This window comes from Chelonoidis abingdonii, chromosome 3, assembly GCF_003597395.2.
Source record: "Chelonoidis abingdonii isolate Lonesome George chromosome 3, CheloAbing_2.0, whole genome shotgun sequence".
NCBI classification, from domain to species: domain Eukaryota; kingdom Metazoa; phylum Chordata; order Testudines; family Testudinidae; genus Chelonoidis; species Chelonoidis abingdonii.
This window is the reverse complement of record NC_133771.1, coordinates 18281095-18308790: the sequence shown is the minus strand read 5'-3', so window position 1 is coordinate 18308790 and position 27696 is coordinate 18281095. Positions and strand designations below refer to the sequence as shown.

At 41.3% G+C, this 27696-nt stretch overlaps 1 protein-coding gene across 1 annotated transcript in view; it reads right to left on the bottom strand.

Annotated features, from left to right (window-relative positions):
- ITSN2 (intersectin 2) overlaps positions 1–27696 on the bottom strand; it is a 137503-nt gene that overhangs the window by 79497 nt on the left and 30310 nt on the right. Inside the window, 11 exon segments of the mRNA XM_075063640.1 lie at positions 31–180; positions 1363–1625; positions 3311–3396; positions 3499–3636; positions 5523–5586; positions 16193–16335; positions 17787–17883; positions 17984–18184; positions 19841–20004; positions 22702–22765; positions 23533–23625. Of these exon segments, the coding sequence (XP_074919741.1) occupies positions 31–180; positions 1363–1625; positions 3311–3396; positions 3499–3636; positions 5523–5586; positions 16193–16335; positions 17787–17883; positions 17984–18184; positions 19841–20004; positions 22702–22765; positions 23533–23625 (1463 nt within the window).

Below are 27696 nucleotides of genomic sequence, written 5' to 3'. Positions count from 1 at the left end.
CAAATACATTTAATATCATGTGTGCCTCACCAGGGCTTCTAATTCAAGATTAAGGCTCTTCTTTTTAGAGGTCAACTTGACAATTTCTTCTTGTTCCCTGTTTCTCTGATTAAGAAGATCTTGGCGTCGAATTCTCTCCCATTCCAGCCGTCGCTGGCGCTCGAGTTCCTGCTTTGCTGCCTACAGATAACAAGTTATATCACTGTAAGCTTACAATACCCTTTAGAAACTCTAAAGCCAACTAGAAGTTTTACAGTGTTGATATCTACACATACATTCTGTAGCTAAATTAAGCTAAGATTAAATATTTCCAGTTTAACAAAAAGTGTTTGAGGTACAGACAAATGAAAGCTATATAAGTATTTTCATACTTAGCAATATCTACATAGTTTGCCATTTAATGAACAAAATCCACACCTTGAATCCTAAATGATATCATCAAAGGGGACACTACAAAGACCGGCAGGTCTTAAATTAGACTTAGACCTTGCACATCAGGTTTGCTTACACTCTTCTGCAAAGTAATCTGCCATTCTGTAATACTTGTGAGTAGCACAGTAGTAAAACATACAAGAATTCTGCTCTTAAAGCACAACCTTATATATTTCAAATATCATATATGATCACAAGAATGGAAGATGTTATCCTACAAGGTTCTGAATGTCTCAACTGCCACTGGAGGGGAAACTGCCAGAATAATCAACTGTGGAGAAAGATAATTGGGTATAATGTAATGTATAATTCAGATACAAATTTGGTTTCACTTTAATAGACTTGCCTCTAACTGAGAACAGTGCTTGGAACTGATAATGACTCAAGAGGCCCTTGAATGATTGGTCACAGAGTGGATGCAATTTTAAATGGGAGTGTGGACAAACCAAGTAGACCCAGATTTGTTATAGGATCGAACGTAAAATAAAGTCAATTTCAAGCTTCAGGCAAGCCTAGTTTTGGGTTACAGTCGCTGGGGGGTTTTTTGGTTTAAAAAGAGAACTGTAAAATAAAATATGGTTCAGAATACAAGAGAGTCTTGAGAACCTGAGTTTTAGCAACTTCAGGGGTTATAATGTAACAACAGTAGGCACAACATTTCTGACAAAAATGATGGTGCCCCTCCAAAATGACTTGCAATAGTCACACAAGGAGTGCATGCCCAAGCAACGATTCATTGAGTGCCTGGCTCCCAGTCCTATGTTCAAACTATGAGACCAAGACTGCTTGTCTAGAGGTAACGCATGTTCAAAGGCACACAAAAATTATAAGTTCCCAAGTGGACAAGGGAATAGATTAACCAACTGTGTTCATTGAGTGTGGGTGCATACTACTTTAAGTATTAAAAGTAAATAAAATTAAGAAAACAACCTCCCGCCTTTCTATTTCTTTTCTCCTCTCCTCCTCCCTTTGTCTTTCCAGCTCTCGTTGTTTCTCAAAATGCCTTTCCAGTTCAAGCTGCTTTTTCCGCTCCTGCTCCTGCAGTTCCCTCTCTCTTCGCTCCTGTTCTTCTCTTTCTTTCTGAGCCTTACGTTCCGCCTCTCTCTGCTGCTGCTCCAGTAGGACTTGACGCCGTTTCTCCAGTTCCACGTTTCCTTTCTCATAGTTTGCTTTCCTCTTGTCCTCAAATGTAACTAAAATAAGGCACAGAAGTTAGCACTGTTTGACACAGAACAATAATCCAAAGCCATTTCCTCTCTTACAGTGCTAATGACTACCATGTTTTCTTATTGGCTAGCTCAGAACATCACACCACAGATAATTTAAGCACTTTAAATCAAGCAGTGTTAAAGTATCAATAATCTTCTCACAAACACTGACATTCTTATTGTTTTCAAAACTTGGCACAATGACAATATTTCATAACTTCTGACAGCAAAAAGAAATTTTCTGTGGTAAAACTTATTGACTTCCCACAAAAAACTGTGGCTAGGCAGGACTGGTGGTTTCAAGCAGAATACAATTTAACATTAATAGACATAAAATTATTCTATCCGTCCAGGACATAAACAAAATTTTACAAGTGTGGCAAATTGCCGGTACTGTTATGCTGGGTCTCGCGCTTTCTCTTCTTTGGGGAAGGTTCAGGGCACCACTGCTTGCCTCTGAATTGGTATTTTAATTACCTCACTAGTGTCCTTGAGGAGGGGAGTGGAGAGGGAGGGACCTGGGCCCGCCCTCTTCTCCAGGTCCCAACCCAGGGGCCCTGAGGTTAGTGGTGAACCACTTGAACTGGTGGTTCCTTCTCCTGGACTACTTCCCTCTCCTGCCCTTCAGCTTGTGAAGGGGCTTCTTGCCCTCCTTCTGCACAAGCCAGGTGCCCCTTACCTAAGGTTTTTGGACTTCTCAGCCCACTGCAGCACTCCTCCAAACTTTCCTTTGTTTCTCTTCAAAACTGCTCTCTGCTCCAATACCAAATCTTTCTGCTCCAACTCCCACACTGTCTGACTGAAGCAGGGTTTTTTTTATCATATGGCTGCCTGCTGGTGCTCTAATTGGCTTCAGGTGCTCTAATTGGCTTCAGGTGCTCTAGTTAATCTATAGCAAACCTTCCTCCCCTTACAGGGAGTAAGGATCCCTGCTAACAGTTTCCTGCTGCACTCTGGCCATGCTGTATCACACAAGCTCGTGGAGGGTTGCTTTCTTGGATACTGACATTGGATAGGAAAACGGCAGAGTTATGACAGCTCATCTTTTTAAACCATTCTTCACTGTACAGCACATATGTCAGCACAAATAAGGGGTTCTTCAAAAGGCAGGTTACATTCATTTTTTTCTTAGACTCAAACTGTTAAAAACAGCAGCAAACAAACCATCGTCAGGGTCAGTAACTGAAACGTGGAATTAAAAAAAAAAGTGTGTGGGGGGGAATAGTTTAGGGGCCTCTGGGATTACCTTGCCCACACTCTGCCACCACGAGAGAGCCTCTATTACTCCCTCCTGACAGCAGCTACCTCAGGTTCAAAATTCTGCACTAATATGGAGACAAAGCAAGTGCCAGTAACTTTCAATTACATGGAATTTTGCAGTGGTGTTGCAATGTTTTGACCATGAAGCTTTCCAAGACTTACATTAATAATAATGTCACTGATACTTCCTACCCCTGAAAAACAGCCCCTCACCCTTACATTCATAATGTTTTCTTAACTGCCCTTAGATGACAGCATCAGGACAACCTTCCCTCTGTCCAGGGTAACAGGAATGCGGTTCCTGAAATAGTAATGCTGTACTTCCTTATCTCTTTTTAGTTTCTAAAAGATGTAATATTCTTCAAAGAAGAGTATTACACACTAACACAAACTCAAAATCTCATTCATACCTGGCTGTTTTTTCTGGGGCTCCTCTTCTTGCATTCGCTGGCAAGATGGCAGAGTTCCATTAACATTTTCGGCATATTTTCCACCTCTAGGAGAGAAGTTATTTTCGGGGGAGTTAAATTCAGGCTATTCAATATTCTTTATATTACCTCTGGATTTAGGTCATGTCTCCCTGTCTTGGGCACTTTACCTGAAAGGAGGAGGTACCAATTCAAGAGGCAGGGTCAATGGCAGAGGCTGCCCAGCTTTGGCCATATCAGTCAGATGCATGGCTAACACAAACTCATCTGCTTTCAGCTGTCCATCTCCATCAATGTCAGATAGTGACCTAAATAAAATGGGAGAATGATGTCCTAAGTGCAACTGAAAATCACTTGGAAGGGATAACTGAAATTAATTATTATAGAACAATTTCTTAAGGCATAGACCTTGTAGGAGAACTGGTAAACAATCCCTCATCTTACTAAAAACAATAGTGAATGAGAGAAAACATTGTTTTATTTTACAGTTTAAATAAGAATTGGTTTCTATACAGCATATCTTGTTGAATGATTTCAAAGGCACTTCTCAAACACGAATTAGGTCAGCATCACTATGCAATACGTAAGTAAGTGGGGAAAATGAGGCTGAGAAAGGGTAAGTGACTTGCCCAAGGTAACATGACAAGTGAACAGCAGAACTGGAAACAAAACCCTGTTCCACGCTCAAGCCACTTAAGATCACAGCACCCATTTTACTCTGCCTCAGTTCTTTTCTCAGGAGATAAAGCATTATCTAAATTTACACCGTGATACTACAAAAGGGAGCTTCATATAGGGCTTCTTCCCCCTTGTGACCCCTAGCCTAAGATTCTTTCCCAACACCCCAGACAATTCAGCTGTGGGCCAAGGGTGAGCTGCTCCAGAGCTCCCTGCAACTGGCAGGTGGCAGGATTAAATACTCCCAATCCCCAAATCCTGCTTTAATGGGGAGGTAGCGTATGCCCTAGTATCACTGCCGTACTCCTACATGAAACGTTGCTGAAGAGTGAAGGAAAGCAACAATGTGGCTGTCCACAGAGATACAGACAAGGGGCCTCCCTTAAAAAAAAGTGTGATGGGGCAGGTAGAAACAGCCCTTCAGAGCTGGCCAAAAAGTATTAATGGGGAGGGGTTGTGGGGGGTGGAATCCAATAAAAATCAGAAACAAAGTTGATAAAACGGTGATTTTTCTTCTATTTACTGATCAGATCCACCTATGGGCAATATTAAAAATGACTCTCTCATTAATACCAAAATAAAAGACTGATAATTACTGACTTTGGGATAACTTGTGACTTGGACTGAGTATAGGAAGAGGATCTACTTGGATGCTACACGGCTACAGCTGCTCTGAATTCTCCACACCAAAGAGGAGGTTAATAGCACTTTCACGGCACCCCCACAATGCACCACACAACAGAGAGGCATACTACAGTTTGCTGCTGATGTGGGCCAGAAGCAAATGACTACCTCCTGGACAAAGGGGAAGCAGGGAGGGAACAGTGCTTCAGCAGGTTGTCTAATGCTAATCTAATCCACAAAGCTTCTCTGGATTCCTGTGAGAGGGTGAAGTTTATATATCACTCCTTACTCACAGCTGTATTGAAAGGCAAGATCCAGCCCATAACATACAGGAATTCGAAAGCTTATTACCCAAGTCTTCAGAAGATTGTAATTGTTTCCAACACTATAACAACAACAAACCTTAATCAACTGCAATGTACAACTATCTGCGTACAACTGTCTCAAACCACCAATAGACTGAAGAAACCCCCCCCCTTTTTTTTTAATGTAAATTTAGGTTCAAATTTAAATTGATAAGTTTTGAAAAAATCTCTGGGGTCTGTTTGTTTTGACATTCTAAAGAGAACTTATTTTTACCTAAAACTGTTGTTTCTCAACAAATAAACCCTCTTCTTCAGTGTTTGCAATCCAAACAATGAAGCATTGAACCCGAAAGCAAAACTGACTTTGCTGATTTACATAGTCAAGTATAAATAATAAATTACAAACTGGACTTTTAAAACGGTGCAGTTTTAATCAATTATTAGCAAAATGGGTAAATAAAGTTTACTGGGTTTTATAGTGTATGATTTTTAAATGGACCTTGTCCTTTAACACTTGATGGCAGAGAGCAGAACACATTCCCCACCACAACTGTCCAAGCATCTCATCAATCAGTGAGTAAACTTACCAAATGGTAGCCAGTTGAGTCTGAGAAAGGTTTGACTGCAGAAGGGCATTCCTTGCTTGAAATCCTTAGTGAAATACAGATTAAACTATTAAGAATTTTCATATATAAATCTATTTAGAACAAAAGACAGATATTATGTGATGTGTTATACACTGGGGCAACCCATGTTTATTTTTAATTTGACTTCATCCATTTGTGATGACGGTTTATTAATGCTGGTAGTCTGTATACTGTATTATTTCTTTCTACTTTTAAAAATACAAACCACAGACACAAATGATCACAAATAAAGAAATATCATTAGTGTCCTTGACCAACTTTTCTCATTCAGAAAATCCCACCACAGATGAATGTAACAGTTTATGGTGATCTTCACAGCTATATGTAGAATGTAGCTGACTATTTGCAAAGAGTTAACACTGTTAATGTGGAGGCTACTTTCCTTCCCCTGCTAACAACTATATAGATTGCTGGGAAGAAACCCTCAGTCTATAGAAAAAAAGATAGTAAACACTTAGCACTTTTCACACTTAGATCCGAGTCCCTTAAAAAAGTGGAGAGGAGTTGTTCCCATTTTATAGACAGAGAAACTGAGAGACAGTCAGATGAAGTGACTTGCTCAAGGTGATACACCAAGTCAGTAGCAATGCCACAAATTGAACCCCAGGTTTACTGACTTCTTGTCCACTTCTGTATCCACTGGACCACAATAATCCTTTGGTGATCTACTGAATAGATATTTTATGGAACTCCATTCTTTTAGTAACTTTGGAAATTTTCAATAGCATCGAACTGATTCAGGAGCACAAATCCCATTGAAAGTAAATGGGACTTGAGCTCCTAAGTCACGTAGGCACGTATGAAAAACTCATCCCTTAACATCTGTGGGAGTCAGGCACATTGTTTGTATTGTTTACAAACAAAAACAAACAAACAAAAAAGCATGTATTTGAGCAATTTCTCCTGTGTACACAGTACAGTACATAGTACAAAAAGCATTTTACAGGTGTCCTTTATTTCACAAAGTCATTTTTAAAATACATTCAGCCCTGGATGGGGTGCCTGCAGAGCCTTTGCTGCTGTTATGAATGTTAAAATGAATGAATCAAGAATCATACAATAATTTACTAAATGTTTTCACTACCTGCTCCTCCTCTTCTTCTAGGTCTCCTTTCCCATAAGCGTATCTGGAACGCAACACTTAAGTCAAATTTTCAAGCCCACAGTGTGTATGTGATTATAAATTTAAACAAGTTACTGCCACTATTGCTAGGCTAGATTTTTAGGAAAGTAAGGTGGGGAGAGGTTTATTTACTCCCCAATGCATATCATATGCGACCTGTTAGCTAGTGGTTTTTTTTTGTTTTTTTTTTTTTAAATGTAATCGCCCTTAGGGCACATTTTTTTAAATTACAGTGGGGGAAAAAGTGAAAAGATATCTACTCTGTAGAACCGAAGCAGTCTGAGAGATCTGTAAAACCTCAAAAGTCTGTAAGATCTGTGCCCCCTTATTATTTTTCCAGTAAGGACAGCAGGCTAAATGATATATAAATACTGGGATTATCCCTTAACAATTTTTTAAGTCCTTCAACACTGACTACCCTCCAGGTATTCAGAAGTATGGGTGTATTTAATAATAAATAGAATATTTTTGTTATTCAGTTACTTCTGCCTTTTTGTCCTTCAAAATACTAAAGTGAATGCTATCCATGGCTGCAAATTTAGGTCATAAACAATGTCCCCTCTAATTTTTTATATCCATGTGTGGAATGAATTTTATTATGTGCACCAATATGGAGATGATGCGTGGTGGGAGGGGCCCAGGGGTTTCAAGTGTGGTAGGAGAATCAGGGTTGAGGTGTTGGGGGGGGGGGGCGGTGAGGGCTCCAGCTGGGGGTGCAGATTCTGGAGTGGGGCTGGTGATGAGAAGTTTGGGGTGCATGTTGCCCTGGGGCTGGAGCCAGAGGACTCCCCTCAGCCCTCTCACCGCCAGCCACAGCGAGCTCCTGGGGAGGGGCCCCCCGTCCCCGCCAGCAGCAGCGAGCTCCGGGGGAGGGGCCCCTGCTCCCGCTGCCACCAGGAGCTCCAGGACTGGGGGAGAGGCCTGCAGCAGCCCTGCACACCCCAACTTGCTCCCCCCTCCCCAGTCCCCATCCGCCCCTTACCTCGCTCCTCTCAGGCCCATGTGGCTGCCCAGCCCTTTATAGCCAGCTGCGTGGCTGTGCAGCTTAGAGGGAACTTAGGTCATAAACCTGCGTTCCATGCAGGCTGACCGTTACGCCCAAACAGAGTCTTGCTGAAGCTGATGTAAGTTTTTTGAGCTGTTTGATTCCCTTTTAGGACCCTTCTCCCTCTCTGATATTGCTCAGTAACCTCAAGTAATGAAAGCTAGGCACTTAGGTTTGCCAATTTTGGTTGGATGTATTCCTGGAGATATCACATGACATAATCTTTAACTAAAGATTAACTTTAATTCCTGGAGACTCCAGGCCAATCCTGGAGGGTTGGCAACCCTAAAGGCACTATAGAAATAAAAGCTGCTTGTTTCTTCATAATCCTATGTGAAGACTAAGGCCTTGTCTACCGTACACAGTTTTATCAGCAAAAGGCAGCTTTTGCTGACAAAACAGTGGAGGTGTACAAACTACAAAGCTACTTTCGGTGACAAAATAAAACCACCTTGATGAGAGGCACAAAACTTTCTGAGGCAAAGTTAAAGTGACAAAGCATCAATGTAGATCAGGGGTGGCTAACCTGAGCCTGTGAAGGAGCCAAAATTTACCAATGTGCATTGCCAAAGAGCCACAGTAATATGTCTGCAGCGCCCCCATCTGCTCCCCACCCCCACACCTCTCGCCCAACAGCCAATCAGCGCCTCCCCCTCCCTCCTTGCACCTTCTGATCAGCTGTTTCGTGGAATGTGGGGGGGGAGGAACGTGGGAGGGAAGGAGGAGAAGCAAGGGCACTGCAAGCTCAGGGGAGGATGAAAGAAGGGGTGTGGTGGGGGCAGGGTCTGTGGTGGAACCAGAGGTTGAGCAGCGAGTACCCCTGGCACATTGGAAAGTTGGCACTTATAGCTCCAGTCCGGGAGTCGGTGCCTATATGAGGAACCGCATATTCACTTCTGAATAGCTTCATGGGGCTCTCGAGCCACAGGTTGGCCACCCCTGATGTAGATGCTGCTGTTTGTTATGTTGACATAACTGGCTTCCCCAAGTATCCCACAATGTCCACCGTGACTGTTCTGCTCATTGTTTTGAACTTAGCTGCCCTGCAGGCATGCTCTCCTGTCCTTTTACAGCTCTGGAAAGCTTTGACATTCCTCAGCGTGGAAAGCTCAGAGCTGCTGAAAATGCTGCTTCCAGTAGCTGAGGAGGCTGTGGGCAAACTCGGAGGGAATCACAGAACCATTAATGTGGAATTGGCAGGCAGGCAGTGGGCTGCTGCTGCCGGGGAGAGACTGCTGTGCTATCCAGAGCCAGGGGCTGATGGACGGGGTGAGGGGGGTGTTGCCCTCCCCCAGGATTGGTTGCTCAGGCTGCTGTTTGAACTTAAAGACTGCATGTCTAAATTTAAAGAGACACTTCCCCAACACACAGTGATTCTGTCTTTCTCCCACCCCCTCCCCACACACTCCCTGTCATACTCTCTTCACCCCACATACACTTCAGTTGAAAAGCAGCTCACACTTCAGTTGAAAAGCAGCTGGCAATCTAGTCGGATGCCCATTGAACGATCAAACCTGTATCATGTAACTCTGCACCTGCTCCATGAGGCATTGCTGCTGCCTTCCCAAAGCACTCTGTGGCCAGCTGCACAGTGGGATAGCTACCCACAGTGCACTCCTCTTTTTGTCAATGGAAGAGCTGCTAGTGTGGATGTTCTCTGCTGACACAGGAAGCTACTGTGGACATGCAACAGTGGTTTAATTAAAGCAACATACCTTTTGTTGACAAAACTCTGTAGTGTAGACAAGGCCTAATGCAAAGATGCAGTTTAGTTTCTCTGCAATCTCATTCTCTGTTCTTGCCCTTGACATCTTAGGGGTCTTAAACACACCCACAGGTTTCTTGCTTCATGTGTCTTCTCTTATTCTAAAATCAGTATTTTTTTTTTAAATTAATGTCCTCATTTGGGAATTTTTTGCCTTCAAATTTCTCCTCAGCCTCCATTCTCTAACTTATATTTGTCGTCCAAGGTTTATATTCCATACTTTATTAGCATCAGTTGGGTTTCAGATGGGTTATGGGGTTTTTTAAAGATTTTTTTTTGCCCTCAATACATTCTTATACCTAGCTATTTAGTCATATTCTGCCCTCAACCTGACCCTTCTCAGCTTTTTGGTTTCCTTATGAATACCTTTGTGACTCCAATATACATTTTTTTATTGAACGTTCTCCACCAAGATTCTATGAATTCTAAAATATCTTTTGCTTTCATATCCAATATAAATGTATACTAGAATTGAACTATACTTTCATTTTAATACGACAGAATGAATCAGCAAAAGATAGCACTGTAGATGTGTTGATCCAGAATATGAGAGAAAAGGCACGTAAGGTAATATCCTTTATTGGACCAACTTCTGTTGGTGATCTGTGGAGCTCAAAAGCTTCTCTTTCACCAAAAGAAGTTGATCCAATAGAAGAGATTATCTCACCCACCTTGTCTCTCAGCAAAAGGTATACAAGCTGAGCTCTACTCAACACAATGGAGCAAAATAATCAGTACATTGTCGCCAACAGTTGCAGCCCATTTTCTTCTTTGTTAGGAGTATTCTTCCTTATAACAAAGATGGCAGCATAGCTTTCACTCTTGATTAACAAAAGCACAGATGCAAGGTGAAGCAAAAACTGAATCAGACTGAAACCTGCTACACAGAAGAGCTTTTAGTTAAAATGCCAGGTCTCATCTTTTCTGTACCATTAGAGGAGTTTCAAGGGGTTAGAAGCCATCTAAACCACAAGAGTGCTTAATATATAGGCTGTAGCATGTCTGATAGACCTTTAGGGATGACTGCTAAAAGTCAAAAAGAAAAGTATTATTCATTCATCCCCCAACAGATATACTTACCCACCTACCCACCAAACCAACAAAAAACAGCCTTTCACATCAAAGAGATGTTAACACAATTCTGTCCTTTAAATATTTGCTCTCGGCTCACTGTATGAAACTGTATTTAAGAACAAAATTAGGTGTGCAATACTACATTTGTTGTTAAAAAAAAAGTTTCAGTTGACTGGGGAAGTTTTGAAAAATATCCCCCAAAAAAACAGAGCAAAGATGAGGCCAGCTGCAGCGGCACAGGAGCCAGCGAACAGAGCTGCTAACAGGGGAGTTTCAGTGGGAGTTCTGTTGGAGGAGCAGGTTTTTGTAGTTTGTGGATTGTATTGTGGAGTTTGTGTGTGAATGAGTGTGTGTGCAGGCTGCTAGGGGCCGTGTGCTGAGAGCGAGGCTGAGCCCTGAGTTGGGGGCGGGGCTTACCTGATTAGGGGTCCTATATAAGGAGCCAGGCACTCAGGCAGCGGCACAGACAGCTGCAGCGGCACAGGAGCCAGCGAACAGGGGTGCTAACAGGGGAGTTTCAGTCGGAGTTTCCAGGGGGAGGTTCCAGAGGATACTAAAGCAGAGAAACCAACAAGCCAGAAGGGGGAAGGGGCAGGGGTCTGCCAGCAGCCAGGCCTTGTTGGTGTCCCGTGGTGCGGTGTGAGGCTTGAACTGCCAGGCACAGAGTTGGAAGGGCATGATGGAGACAGAGGTAGCAGGCAGACACACACTGAGGATGACCGGATGCGGTAGCTGTGGCATGTACATGGTCCTGGAGGGGGCACCTGAAAGGAGTTTTGTCTGCATGAAGTGCCGCCTGATAGAACTGCTGGAAGAAAAGATAAGAGGACTGGAGATGCAGGTGGAAACTCTGGCTGAGTTTAGAAGGGGGTTTGAGCAGATGATGGAACACAGACATGATGAGGCACAGGGGATAAGCTCAGACGAGCAGATGGAAGCAGGACCAAAGAATTCTGAGGAGGGGCTGCTGGGTGAGGAAAGTGGACGGTGGAAGCATGTGACTAGGAGAACCAGGCAGAGGAAAAGACGGGCCAGCGACGGAGAAATAGAACTCAGGAACAGGTTTGCTGGGTTGGAAAATGAAGATGGAGCACAGCAGGTGCTCGCTGAAGGAGAGAGGGCAAGGAAAAAGAGGCGAGCGGCTAGTCCTGCAGAAGGAGGGGAGGAGTCAATGGAGGCGACACCAAGTATGAGCCCTAGGAGGATTGCGAGGGCGAATACGAATCGAGAGGACTTGCGGCCAGCTGGTGCGGGGGATAGACCGGAGAATCACACTGTCGCCAGGAAAAGGCAAGTCTACGTGATTGGAGACTCTTTACTGAGAAGAATAGACAGGCCTGTAACTAGACCTGATCGGGAGAACAGAAGGGTGTGCTGTCTGCCGGGGGCTAAGGTACAGGATGTGGACCTGAGGCTGAAAAGGATCCTAGCGGGAGCGGGAAAGAATCCGTTGATTGTCCTTCATGTGGGAACGAATGATACAGCTAGTCACTCGCTGGACTGTATCAAGGAGGACTATGCCAGACTGGGGAAGACGCTCAAGGAAATCGAGGCTCAGGTGATCTTCAGTGGGATTCTGCCAGTTCCTAGAGCAGGGCGACGAAGGAGTGACAAGATTATGACGATTAACAGATGGCTCAGGCAGTGGTGCTATAAGGAGGGCTTTGGGATGTACGGTCATTGGGAAGCGTTTACGGACAGACAACTGTTCGCTCGGGATGGACTTCATCTAAGTAAGGAGGGAAATAGACTTCTGGGATGGAGGCTCGCCGACCTCATTAAGAGAGCTTTAAACTAGGAAGTTGGGGGAGATGGTTGGGAGATGTTCAGGAGATCTCCACGCCGGAATTTAACCTGGAGAGGGAAGTAAACAAAGTGAGAGGGGATACCCTTGTGGACCGAAGAATTGACCCAAGGAGGAAAAGCAGAGTTGAAACTAGACTAACGGGTGATGCTGGTGGTAGAAGGTCTGTGCACGACAGGGGAAAGAATGTCACTGACGCCAAACGCCAAAAATTAAAATGTCTGTACACTAATGCGAGGAGCCTAGGGAACAAGATGGAGGAACTGGAGCTACTGGTGCAGGAAGTGAAACCGGATATTATAGGGATAACAGAAACCTGGTGGAATAGTACTCATGACTGGAGTACGGGTATTGAAGGCTATGTGCTGTTTAGAAAAGACAGGAAGAAAGGCAAAGGTGGTGGAGTAGCCTTGTACATCAATGATGAGGTGAACTGTATCGAAATAAGAAGTGATGGAATGGATAAGACGGAGTCTGTCTGGGTAAAAATCACGCTGGGTAAAAAAGCTACTAGAGCTTCCCCTGAGATAGTGCTTGGGGTGTGCTACAGACCGCCGGGATCTGATTTGGATATGGATAGAGACCTCTTTAATGTCTTTAATGAAGTAAACACAAAGGGGAAATGTGTGATTATGGGAGACTTCAACTTCCCGGATATAGACTGGAGGACGAGTGCTTGCAAGAATAATAGGGGTCAGATTTTTCTGGATGTGATAGCGGATGGATTTCTTCATCAAGTAGTTGAAGTACCTACGAGAGGGGATGCCATTTTAGATTTGGTTTTGGTGAGCAGTGAGGACCTCGTAGAAGAAATGGTGGTAGGGGACAACCTTGGTTCGAGTGATCATGAGCTGATTCAATTCAAATTAGATGGAAGGATAAACAAACGTAGATCTGGGATTAGGGTTTTCGACTTCTCGAGGGCTAATTTTAAAGAGTTAAGGAAATTAGTTAGGGAAGTGGATTGGACGGAGGAACTTGTGGATTTAAATGCGGAGGAGGCCTGGAATTACTTTAAGTCGAAGCTGCGGAAACTGTCGGAAGCCTGCATCCCGAGAAAGGGGAGAAAAACCATGGGCAGGAGTTGTAGGCCAAGCTGGATGAGCAAGCATCTCAGAGAGGGGATTAGGAAAAAGCAGAAAGCTTACAGGGAGTGGAAGAAAGGCGGGATTAGCAAGGGAAGCTACCTTAGTGAGGTCAGAACATGTAGGGATAAAGTGAGGAAGGCTAAAAGCCGTGTAGAACTGGACCTTGCAAAGGGAATCAAAACCAATAGTAAAAGGTTCTACAGCCACATAAATAAGAAGAAAACAAAGAAAGAAGAAGTGGGGCCGCTATACACTGAGGATGGAATGGAGGTTAAGGATAACCTAGGCATGGCCCAATATCTAAATAAGTACTTTGCCTCAGTCTTTAATAAGACTAGTGAGGAGTTTAGGGATGATGGAGGGATGATAAACGGGAATGAGGATATGGAGGTGGATATTACCGCATCTGAGGTAGAGGCCAAACTTGAACAGCTTAATGGGACAAAATCGGAGGGCCCGGACAATCTCCATCCAAGGATATTAAAGGAACTGGCGCATGAAATTGCGAGCCCGTTAGCGAGAATTTTTAATCAATCGGTAAACTCGGGGGTTGTACCGTACGACTGGAGAATTGCTAACGTAGTTCCTATTTTTAAGAAAGGGAAAAAAAGTGATCCGGGTAACTATAGGCCTGTTAGCTTGACGTCTGTAGTATGTAAGGTCTTGGAAAAAATTTTAAAGGAGAAAGTAGTTAAGGACATTGAGGTCAATGGTAATTGGGACGAATTGCAACATGGATTTACTAAAGGTAGATCGTGCCAAACCAACCTGATCTCCTTCTTTGAGAAGGTGACGGATTACTTAGACAAAGGAAATGCGGTAGATCTAATTTACCTCGATTTCAGTAAGGCGTTTGACACGGTTCCGCATGGGGAACTGTTAGTTAAATTGGAAAAGATGGGGATGAATATGAAAGTTGTAAGGTGGATAAGGAACTGGTTAAAGGGGAGACTCCAGCGGGTCGTACTGAAGGGTGAACTGTCAGGCTGGAAGGAGGTTACTAGTGGAGTCCCTCAAGGATCGGTTTTGGGACCGATCTTATTTAACCTATTTATTACTGACCTTGGCACAAAGAGCGGGAATGTGTTAATAAAGTTTGCGGATGACACAAAGCTGGGGGGTATTGCTAACACGGAGAAGGACCGGGATACTATTCAGGAAGATCTGGACCACCTTGTACACTGGAGTAATAGTAATAGGATGAAATATAATAGTGAAAAGTGCAAGGTCATGCACTTAGGGATTAATAATAAGAATTTTAGATATACGTTGGGGACGCATCAGTTGGAAGCGACGGAGGAGGAGAAGGACCTTGGGGTATTGGTTGATAGCAGGATGACTATGAGCCGCCAATGTGATATGGCTGTTAAAAAAGCAAATGCGGTTTTAGGATGCATCAGGCGAGGTATTTCCAGCAAGGAGAAGGAGGTGTTAGTGCCGTTATATACGGCGCTGGTGAGACCCCACCTGGAATATTGTGTGCAGTTCTGGTGTCCCATGTTTAAGAAGGATGAATTCAAACTGGAACAGGTTCAGAGACGGGCTACTAGGATGATCCGAGGAATGGAAAATCTGCCTTATGAAAGGAGACTCAAAGAGCTTGGCTTGTTCAGCCTGGCCAAAAGAAGGCTCCGGGGGGATATGCTTGCTCTATATAAATATATCAGGGGGATTAACGTTAGGGAGGGAGAGGAATTATTTAAGTTTAGTACTAATGTAGGCACAAGGACAAATGGGTACAAACTGGATATTAGGAAGTTTAGACTTGAAATTAGACGAAGGTTTCTAACCATTAGGGGAGTGAAGTTCTGGAACAGCCTTCCGAGGGAAGTAGTGGGGGCAAAAGACTTATCTGGCTTTAAGACTAAGCTTGATAAGTATATGGAGGGGATGTTATGATGGGATAGTTTAATTTGGGCAATTGATCTTGGATTATCGGCAGATAAGTCTGCTCAATGGTCTGTGAGGGGATGTTGGATGGGATGGGAACTGAGTTACTGCAGAGAATTCTTTCTTGGGTGCTGGCTGGTGAGTCTTGCCCACATGCTCAGGGTTTAGCTGATCGCCATATTTGGGGTCGGGAAGGAATTTTCCTCCAGGGCGGATTGGCAGAGGCCCTGGAGGTTTTTCGCCTTCCTCTGCAGCGTGGGGCATGGGTCGCTTGCTGGTGGATTCTCTGCAGCTTGAGGTCTTCAAACCACAATTTTGAGGACTTCAATAACTCAGTCATGGTTAGGGGTTGTTATAAATGTGTATGGGTAGGGTTTTGTGGCCTGCCTTGTGCAGGAGGTTAGACTAGATGATCATATTGGTCCCTTCTGACCTATGAGTCTATGAGAATCTGAAGCACAAACTTTGAAACCAGCAAAGTTCAAATTTAGTGCAGACCTGCAGAACATACCCAAACTTTCGTTTACAGATTAGCAAACTGAGATTGTCTTGTGTAGCATAATATAGGAATTTTTTAAATTTAACACACACACAAAAGCTAAACAAGTTATCCCATACAGTGACACTTTTATGAGCCAGTTTGTGTCTCGGTAAGACTCAGACCAAAAGTTTAGAAAAACATATGGTTATTTAGGATTAAATCCAGGCTCCATTGCAGTCAGTTGTAAAATTCAGATTAACTTCGAAGGATTTCATCATTAATCTTTTAGGTTCTAATAATTAGAAAAAACTGTTTTTTCCAGTCCAAATGCTATACTAACCTGATAGGTAGCCACTCATGCCTTTATCAAGACTATTAAATTTCTGCCTGTATTTTAATCTGGAGGCCTGAGGAACTGCCCAGTCTGAGGATCCAGTCTTAGGTGAACTCCCAGTTAGTGAAGTGGTGGAGGAAGAATTTGAACTGCAATATAAATGTTAAAAAGACAAAAGTACATTATGCTAAATTCCACTGTTTAACAAACAAGCTTTAGATGATACGCTCCCTGGAACAGGAGCTGTCTCCCCTTATTGGCTTGTGCAGCACTCAGCAGGAGGCCCCAATCCTGTCTCTGCTCTCTATCATAACATTATAGAATTTTAAAACCCTGTTTTTCAACTTATTATGCCACCAAAATAGAGGAATTACATGCTTATTACATGTAGCACACAGTGTTTAGAGCACTGAAATGAAAAATTGAACATATTGGAAAACAGTCTTTGCATTCACGTAATATGTCTACAAATAACATGTTGAAAAACTTGTACCAAGAAGTATTTAAGAAAAGCACGGGGGGCAAAAAAGTCAAGACATATTAATAAAAATCCAGTAGTTCTGGAAGGCAGGGGGAACACATCCCAAGACCTGAAAAAGCCTACAGCTGGACTCTGAGAACTAAGGACAATGACTGAGTAGCAAATTTAAGTGAGGACATGACTTAAATCAAAAAATGAAATCATGAATGTATGAAAAATTCAACCAATGAACTGACTCACCTCCAAAACAAAACATCTGCAACTTCTAAAGTCACTCCTTGCTGCCAATACCCTAAAGCAAAAAGCCTCACCTAAACTATACTTTTTCCCCCTAAAATTTTGCACTGCTACCACCACTGGTTCAGTCATTGAATGTAGCAAGAGTGAGAGTGCTGATTTTTACTAAACCTTTCCTAATACTACATTTCATAAACGTGCTCTGAATGTTAGACAACATCATGATTAAAATATCATTAGATGCCTTGAGCCCTGCTACAGCAGTACTACAGTGGAGCTATTTGGCTGTGGCAACAGTGAGGAACTCTAGGGCCGGGGGGAAGATAATATAGTCACAGACAAAGAGACCAAACTTTTATTTTAAACACTTTTGGCACAAACAAATAAGAAAGGTGATCACAAAGATTTATGATCTCAATTACTTGCAAAATGACCTCAGAGATAAATGTTTGCAATAGATAATCTTTTAGACAACTTTTGTATATACAAATTCCCCAGAAAAGAACATGTTGCAATATTGACATAGCTTCCATAACACCTAATTCTTGGATTGTATGTTTTGTCTCTGTTTACTTAACACTGCTTCCTTCCATTCTTTCTGACAGCGCTTTTTCACATTTGAAACCCCCCACTCACTTTGAACATGTTTGTTACATTTACTGACAGTGTTATTGAACCACTCATATCCAAACACAAATTAATTGCTTATTGCAGTTATCTCCTAGATATGTATCAATGTTCAGCAATATCATGTCTATATATGCTGTTCACATATCTCCTTATTTTTCTGCCTATAAATATGAACTGTTATATGGTAATTTTTTTAAAAGGCATTTGTTATTAAAGTCTAAGACATGACATTTTAAGTCTTAAGTTTCATACCTACTAGATCCTAAATCGATCAGAGACTGTGCCTTCTGTATATTAGTACCACCAAATCCTCCTGCCATGAGACTGAAAGAACCAGGATGAGGCAATGCTGAAACAAAACAGAAAAATAAATGGATACAAGTTAATAATCTACACTAAGAATTAGATTAGGGTATTCAAAATTGAGTATCCTACTGTGTTGTACTTACTTGAAGAGAAAGACATAGGTAAAGGCTGAAGGAGACTGGATGTTCCATTTGGCAATGATGATGTACTGATAGAAGGCATCTGTGGAGTAGAGATAACCAAGGAAGGAATCGAAGTCACTGAGGTCAATGATGACATGGGAGCTAAAGGTGCAATTGTAGGCACAGATGTTGGGATGGACAGATTTGGCATACTACCCATTCCTAAAGAAGAAATTAAATAACTATTATTAAACATTTAATGCTGCAGCAGCATCCAGAGGCCTCAACTAAGAATGGATCCATTGTGCCTGGTAAATGCTATACAAACTCAATGTAGGAGACAGTCAATGTGCAGAGATGCCTATACTCTAGGATGTACATTTACATTAAATATGGAGATATACCTATCTCATAGAACTGGAAGGGACCTTGAAAGGCTGAGTTCAGCCCCCTGCCTTCATTAGCAGGACCAAGTACTGCCCCAGATCCTTAAGTGGCCCCCTCAAGGACTGAAACTCACAACCCTGGGTTCAGCAGGCCAAATGCTCAAACCACTGAGCTATCACTCCCCCTGATCTATTTTTCTCCACACTTTGAACAGCTCTAATTCAAGCTTTCCAGCCACAGAGTATGCTGCATGCAGAAGAAAGCACAAATGAAGAAATAAACAACATGTGCTAAAAATATATTTAGCTAATGTTTCCAGTACCCACTCTATAATGACTTCTCTATAAACCTCTTACTGCCAGCCCCTCGGGGACATAAAAAATGGACTTTAAAGCTGTGACAATTTATGTATAGAAAAAGCTGTCACTGTTGCAGGACTGAACCCTGCTTGTCCTGGGCCTCTGTCCACAGTATTCTTGGAGGAAAAATTTCACATTTGGTGAAAAGAAGGAAACGTCTCTAGCTAAAGGATTTTTTTTTTTCCCCCAAATGAAGCTGTTAGAAGTTACTCAGGGCACCGGCATCATTTATTTAATGAGTACTGGGGAAAATGGATCGATGGACAGAATGCTGGGTGAGGTGGTGAACAATGCGTGATAAATTAATTTTTTGCATGGCTCTGCAATTCATCACATGGCTATCAACACTATATATTTACAAGTGTCTATACTTGTGTAAATATACATAGATACACTTTAGAGCTAGTCAGATAATTAAAAACAATTGTGCAATAGATACATGTATACACATACTTTTATAAACTATACACACACCTGGATGCATAGGATATATTTTGTGGTCTAGCAGACATCATTTGGTTTATAAATGCTTCACAATACACAGTGTCACACATACACAGAATCCCAGAATACACTAAGAGAGAGTAAATCATAAGCTAAAGAGAAAATAAATGTTGAAGCAGAGCTGACTGAGTACTATTAATTGAATCATTTGATGGACTCAAAAATGTTTCAAATAAAACTATTCCTTGAAAGATTTTAAATATTTACCTAGCTCTAGTTTTAAAGCATAATTTTAAAAGAGCAGAAGTTAGCATCTTGGAGAGAAAAGGGAAAAGAGTTCTAGGTCAAGGAGACAGCCTGTAAGTCACACATAAGAACAGTTTTCATGCATCTTACAAGCCAAAAGTGTAATGATTTAGTCGGGTTCTCCTGTGTGAATTACATTGTAGGCAGCTAATAAGCAACAAACATCCAAAATTAAAGGATAATTCTTCAATAGTGTCAGAGAAATTTTTTTGCAAAGCTCTTTAGATCAGGGTATCCCTTTTCCAATCATTGTTTCTTTAGTCAAATGATCTGTAATGATCTCATCTGTTATATATAAATATGAATGTACCTCAATACTTTTTTTGTTTGTTTTTTGGTGAATCTCTCAACACTAGTAAATATATTAAATATTCATAAGTACCAAAGCGAGCAGAAATTAACGGAGAGAATACTGGAGGTTGCTTCATGATAGGTGGGAGGATCACAGGCAAGTGTTGACCTTGTAATTTTAGTTTGATGAGTTTCATAGCTATGGAGAATTCCTGCTGATCCATCTTCCCGTCTTTGTTCAGGTCTGCAAGAGCCCTTAAAAAACAGGGGGGAAGGAAACATTAACTTTCTCACTCAAAACTGAGTGCTTATATAATTTCATTTATTGCCGCCTTGCTATCTTTTGTAGTTTAACGTGATATTGATTTTACAGAAAGCTGCCTACAATGTGCAAACCCTTCAAAAATTGTAGATCTTGACTTTTTTGTGCAAAGCACAGTTGTTTTTGTTTACATATGCTAATACAGACCATCTGGCATCTTCTTATTTGACTCAATTTCTAAAATTATCATACATTAAACACTCAGTGCCCAGGAAACTAGCAGACTCTTTGGTAACATAGTATTTTCATGTCCTGTGTGCAACATTTAATGCCTCAATTATGGCTCAGTACTAGACAAACAGATCACATTAAATGAAGATCTGCCATTACAAGAGATCAATTCAAAAAACTGCAACATGGCACTTCCTAAAAATCCTTAATATAGTTACATAGTATACCTACATACTTACAGATCACTATGTAGAATTCAATTAGTATGTGAATTTTATTTTAAATTTTAACACACATCTCTCGTGGCATGTTCCCAAACTGAATATTATAAACAGTGAATAAATACGATGGACAGCTCATGCACTGAGAGACTATTCCCAGAAAATTCCACTTTCCTTGGAAGATTACTTCATAGAATCTAATATATTTTATTGTCAGAGAATTTTCCAGATACTTAGCAAATTTCCCTTTTCTTAATTTCATTCCATTGCTCCAAGTTCCTGTATATCCCAACATACCATGAACAAGATTTCCTATCCATTTTTTGTATTTATACCCTTTACATATTTGTAAATGTATCTTATTCACTTACGTATCTCATTCATCATCTAACCAAGACAGAAAGGGGAGACTGTGTGTGTGTCTGTGTGTATATACATCTCTACCCTGATATAACGCTGCCCTCAGGCGCAACAAAAATCTTACCACGTTATAGGTGAAACTGCGTTATATCGAACTTGCTTTGATCCGTCGGAGTACGCAGCCTCGTTCCTCTTGGAGCACTGCTTTACCACGTTATATCTGAATTCGTGCTATATCGGGTCGCGTTATATCGGGGTAGAGGTGTGTGTATATATATCCAATGTTTTCTCACGAGTCAGTTCGACTACACCCTTAATTACTTGACAGGTCTCTTCCCTAAACTTCCTTTAGTGTGTCTGCCTATTTCCGGCAATGAAATGCCCAGGACAAAACACAATATCCTGGGGTGCACTCAGAAATCACAATGAGAGATTAATACCTCCCTATTTCATGAGCTGATGTCTCTTCCTATGTCAACTAAAACTGCAGTGGCTTTTTTCAGCTGCTATCTTACGTTATAGTAACTCTGCCATAGCCAATCCAGGCCTGGCTGAAAAAGAAGAATGGCTGGCATCAGGTTTGAAGCTGGTCGTAAAAATTTGACACAAACTAACACTATAAGTCCCCAAATGAATGAAAATGAGTGACTGCAGGTTCAGATGATTTGGTCATGTCAAGCACAGTCCTGAAAACCATGTAGGTAAAAGAGTCCAACAGATCAAGACTAAAGGAAATAGAGACGTCAACTCAAGAAGAACTGGCGGGATGTTACAAAGGAAGACACGTTAGCACGTGGTATAATATATGGCACTGAACAGAGCACTTTGGAGGGAGAGGACTTGGAGAGCAGACCCTATTTAATGAAATTAACGCAAGGAAGAAGATGATGTTACATAATATTAAATGCAATTTGATATCTATAACCCAACTATACAACTGTAGGATTTATGTATTCTGAGGTTTCTTCTTGTGTTTGGGCTATTTTGGATTCCCAATTTATTAGCATGCATTTTCCCCCCAAGCTGTGTCTCATTCTATTATTTCTTGTTCATATTTCAAACCTCTCTAGTGACTTCTGAGATATCTGTCTCTACTGGTCTTTCCAATGCCATTTAGTTTAGTATCAACCAGGCAATTCATTAACCTATTATTTCTCTCTTTTTCCATATTATTTAAAATGTTATGTAAGGCCCAACAATGAACTTTGTGCCAGTCCACCAGATGTCTCCCCTAATTTGATATCCTGCTGTTTATCATTACCCTTTGTTTGTGATACTAAAGCCAGTTTTTAATCCATGTGATGGTGCTCATGGTCGACCAATCTGAATTTTGTGAGTAGGATTCTGTGAGTAGGATCAAATGCTTGATTAAAAAGTGTGGCCATTATCCTGTAATCTGATCTGCTCAGACAGACCTGTTCATCCAAGTATAGCCACACTGAATCTTAATTGCAGGATCGAGGCCTAAAAGTGTACATGTACTGTATTCCCTTAAACCACTAATTATGCAAAAAGTGCAATAAAAGCTGTCACTATTTGTTTTTTATATCACCACAATCCTTTTTACTCAAGTTCCATTACAGTTCAATTTATTCCACCACTATAACAGATATTGACACTTAAATATAATGACAAGTATATATTGAAATGAGTGAGTCCAGGCACCTTTCTTATTTCACTCTTTATATAATGTAGTTGAAAAGTGGTCTTTCAACTGGTAACATAAACCAAACCAAAATCTATACAAGTGAGCCAAGCATCACACTAGAAGATCATAATGATCCCTTCTCACCATAGACTCATAGACTTTATCTCCAATCCTTTATTAATTGTATATTATATTATATGTATTTATTTATTTATTTTTTAAAGCCTTACCATATTTCAGCTAGGACTGATGATGGTAGACCTGACTGCAAGAAAAAGGTACGTGCTTGATCGCCTGTGATAAAAAAGGAAAAATACAAGTCTTGTATTAATACCTTACAATAAAGTCGCAGATATTTATTAAAGCCAGAACTTTCACAAGCGCTCAGCATGTTGGGTGCTGAGTTCTTTTGAAAATTTAGAACTATGTAACAAGCTCTTGGTGATGGCAGTTTGCATGTACTAAAGGCTTTTGTAATCTTGGCTCCCTGAAGTGGGTTAAATGAGCTGTAAATAGCGGTTTTATATGTCACAAACCAACAGCAACCAAGATCTTACAAAGATACAATGTAAATAATGAAGTATTCAGTCTCAGCCTCCTTGACTGCTTTTTTTGTTGGTGGTGGCAGTGGGAGTGAGGGGGAGAACAGTATATATATTTTTATTTCAGTCTACTGCTACTTCCTTAATCACCAAGGTCATTTGCTGCAGCAACTTCAAAAAAATTTCCTTGGCAGCCTCCCATCCAAGCACCGACCTGGCCTGATTCTACTTAACTTATGGAACTGGAAGGGATGACATCAAAAGGTGGTTGGCTGCATTAGCGCAGAGGTTAAAAAGAAGGATATCCTTTTGCAGAGATATTCTATGCCAGATTTCATATGAAACCAAGTTTACAGACCTGTGACTGAAAGCGTTTATAATAAAAACATGTGCTTTATGGTCAAACAGCATGGTTATCAGTCATACAGCAAACAAACAGCAGAACAATAATGAAGGTTTTCAAACTGTTTTACAGAGGTATTTTAATGCACACAGAAGTTAATGTATACCACAACTAACCTGTAATATATCCTCCTATGGGTTTAAGGCTCTCAAACTGCTTGTCATGCTTTGCTCGCTCTTCAGAGGTGATAGCCCACATGTTTGGACCTCCTAAAAAAATAATACATTGAAAATATTATTTAAAAATAAAAATCTGTCAATTGGGAAATTAAACCTTTGTTTTTAAGAGACAAAATTAGATCAAGAGCTTCAATGATACACCCTGCTCTCTTTGGCAAGAATACTTCTGAAACACAAACTTTCTTCCCAGATTTATAAGTCTTAGCTGAATCAGTTCACCATCTGGCTTGTTTTATACCCTGCTTTGAAACAAACTATGCTGTTTTTTGAAAGCTGGTGCACAGCAGCTTCCTTCCATTGCTGATTGTTCACAGCTTCTGCAGGAAATATGTTGCTCATGCTACTTTGTGTGAACCAAATATTTCCTTGGTTCACTGGTAAATAAATAATGTTGTTTAAAGGCTCTCAGAAGGCTAATGCATTGCGGCTGCCAACTGCAGGACTTTTGCTACTTCTCCCCAACACTGTAAAATCAAAATTGTTGCCTTAAAACAAAAACCACTTTTGTTCTACAAAGTGGTGAAACTGTGTATAACCTTTTAAACTTGATAGCATATAATGTCACTTAACCTCAAAAAAAAATTACATATAAAACAATGCCATCCAAAACTGACAATTACCCCTTCAGTTAGCCTATACATTTGTCACAATTCTAACACCTGTTCTCTGTGTTGTGTTATATAGATTAAAACAAGAGGGTGAATTTTCACAGCAGCTAATTCCACACTAAAAGGAATGGGATATGCATATGGGAGGGATAAGCAATGATTAGAAATTACTGAGCAGGACGCAGATATTAAAATTAAAATGTATTTTTAAAAACATGGCCAAGTGTGGGGTAATCTTTTATTTGGGGGGGAAAAAGTTGCTTTGAAAGTCTATACAATACTTCCAGTGCTTTGAAATTTTGTAACTACTGCTCCAATTTCAAAATTGGGAATGTATTTAATTCTTTGGACTCTTTAAACCTCTGTGACAGGTCCTCCCCCGCTCCCCGGGTGCCACCTGATACACTGGGGTCCCACTGAGCCTGCCCGTTCCACCAGCCTAGGCTCTCACACTCTGTCCTGCTGTGCCAGGCCCTCAAGCCTTCTCCAGCACACACACGGACATACATAGAGGCAGGGACACAGCCAGCTGCAGAAAGATACACAGACACTGAGATCAGCTGTGCGTGGGAAGACTAAGGCCTTGGCTACACTGGCGCTTTACAGCGCTGCAACTTTCTCGCTCAGGGGTGTGAAAAAAACACCCCCCGGGCGCAGCAAGATACAGCGCTGTAAAGCGCTAGTGTAAACAGTGCCGCAGCGCTGGGAGTGCGACTCCCAGCGCTGCTAGCGCAGGTCCCAGCGCTGCAAGCTAATCCCCATGAAGAGGTGGAGTACGTGCAGTGCTGGGAGAGCTCTCTCCCAGCGCTGGCGCTGTAACCACACTCGCACTTAAAAGCGCTGCCGCAGCAGCGCTCTCGCAGCACAGCACTCCTGCGGCAGCGCTTTGAAGTTTCGAGTGTAGCCAAGCCCTCAGCTTAGAGAGTGCACAGCACTCAAGTGCATACCTCCTTTGGGATGCAAATCCAAAATTATATTGTCTTGCACTGCATAAAAATCTATACAGCATAAGCTCATGAAATCCACCCCCTCCCTCAGTGTGGAGGAAGATATACTCAGCTTTTTGCCTTCCCCCACTCCCCAGTTATGAATGACACAAACATTTGTTTATTTACTACAAAAGGCAGATTTTAAGTGATTATTATGGACAGCACACAGATCAAAGCAGATTAATGAGCAAATGAAACAAAACAGTAACTTAAACTTAATACACTAAATTAACTGGTTAACAGTAGCAAATTATCACCCTAAATGTTTTATGCAGGTCACAGAGTTTCTTGAAGGTAAACTGCATTGCCTGCAGCTTAAACCTCCAGGAATTCCTTTCACAGGCTAGACCTTTGTTGCCTGGGCTCAGCCCCTGGCCGCCCCAGCTTAGTGCCTTTGTTTCTTCAGGTGTTTTCAGCAGTCTTCCTTCTTAGGCAGGGAGCCAGTGGAAAGGAACCAAAATTAACTCACTTCCCAGCCTTAAATAGGATTTGCATATGACAAGAATCCTTTGTTTCCCAGTTTGACTCCCACTCCCTCAATGAAAAACTCTGGAAGTCCAAGATAGTGTCCCGAACCAGGTGACATGATCTCCTGACCCTGCAGTGCCAAAGCAGCATCCCAGAAAACTTCTCAGGAAGGAGAGAGATTAGCATCTTCAAAGACCTATTGTTCCCCCTAATGACCCATTCAGGCTGTTTGCAAACTGTCTGGTGGGCGTTCCCCAGGTGAAAACACAGTTAGTTGTAATTGTTACACTCAATATTCCTAACTTCAGATACAGAAATGATACATGCCTAAAAATAGTATAATCATATTCAGTAAATCATAATTTTTCCAATGATACCACACGTGACCCATCTTGCATAAAACATATCTTAGTTATGCCATATTCATATCATAAGCAGATCTCTGTGAAGAATATGGGGCATAAGGTCACAACTTCTATCACTTTTGTTTTTCAAAATGCCCTCCCAGTTTCCAGGGCTCACATCAAAATCATTAAGCACGAGGTTAAACTACACTTCACTATCCACTACCTGCTAACAGCGCAATTCACCTGTTGTCCCAGGAAACTGTACTCTGCTTGTGCGTATAAACAAGGAGAGCTGGTCCTTTTTGACATCATCATCTTGTTGGGAACACAACTGTCCTGGTCTATTACACTGAATTCTTTACTTCTGCTGCTTAATATAGAGAGAGTAATGGCTAACCAAACAGAAGGATAGTGAGATATGAGAGAGAGAGAGAGAACAAACCACAACAATTTCTGCTGACTCCAGCAAAAATTACAGAAGCAATCATTACAGGTTCTAAATACATTGGAGTGTGAAACATATACAAGTAGTATGTAGTGTGTATTGTGCTTGCAGTGGTTTATTAGCCTGGCCAATACAGATCTGTGTTCCTAAAGGCTCTGACAATAAAGCACCATAAAAACTGCATGGTAGAGTGGGTAGAAGTACAGAAAATGACTGTAAAGGCAACATCCCAACCTTTTCCCTTATTCCAATATGTTTTAATTATCTTCTGAAGCAGGCTGCCTAGCAACAGAAAAAGGGCTCTCTTTTCTATGGGCTTGACTGAGAATCAACAACAAAATGGTTCAGACCAACCCAAACACATTCACAAGTAGAGGTCTGCAAATCTGCAGATATCCATCTTATATCCACGAATGCAGATATCCGCGGACCATGTTTGCGGATCATGGACTGAATGTGGATAAAAAATTTTATCATCTGCGCAGGGCTCTATTCACAAGTTCAGTGGCGAGAGGAGACAATGAAGTTGGTCTGTTTAGCCTAACCCAGTGGTTCTGAACTAGGGGCATGCGTACCACTGGGGGTATGCAGAGGTCTTCGAGGCAGTACATCAACTCATCTAGATATTTGCCTAGCTTTACAACAGGCTACATAAAAACCACTAACAAAGTCAGTACAAACTAAAATTTCGTACAGACAATGACTTGTCTATACACTGAAATGTAAGTACAATATTTATATACCAAATTATTTATTTGATAACTTTATGGTAAAATGAGAAAGTAAGCAATTTGTCAGCAATAGTGTGCTGTGACACTTTTCTATTTTTATGTCTGATTTTGTAAGCAAGTAGTTTTTAAGTGAGGTGAAATTTGGAGGTATGCAAGACAAATCAGACTCCTGAAAGGGGTAGAGTACTCTGGAAAGGTTGAGAGCCACTGGACTAACCCAAAGAAGGCTGAGGAGAGATATGACTGCTTTCCATAAATACATCAGAGGCATAAACACCAGGGAGGATCTACAGGGTGGATAAAAATTAATGTTTGATTATTTTTTTTAATAAAAACAAATTGGATTTTTTTTAATTTAAATCAGATTTGATAAAATGCTTTTTGAGGGAAAAACCTATCTAAAGATAGTTTTAATTAAGATACATTTATTGCTCAAAGATCTCACATCATGGAATATGGATTATAAATTCTAATTCTATAGTATGAGACAATATATTCATGTAATGTTTAAGA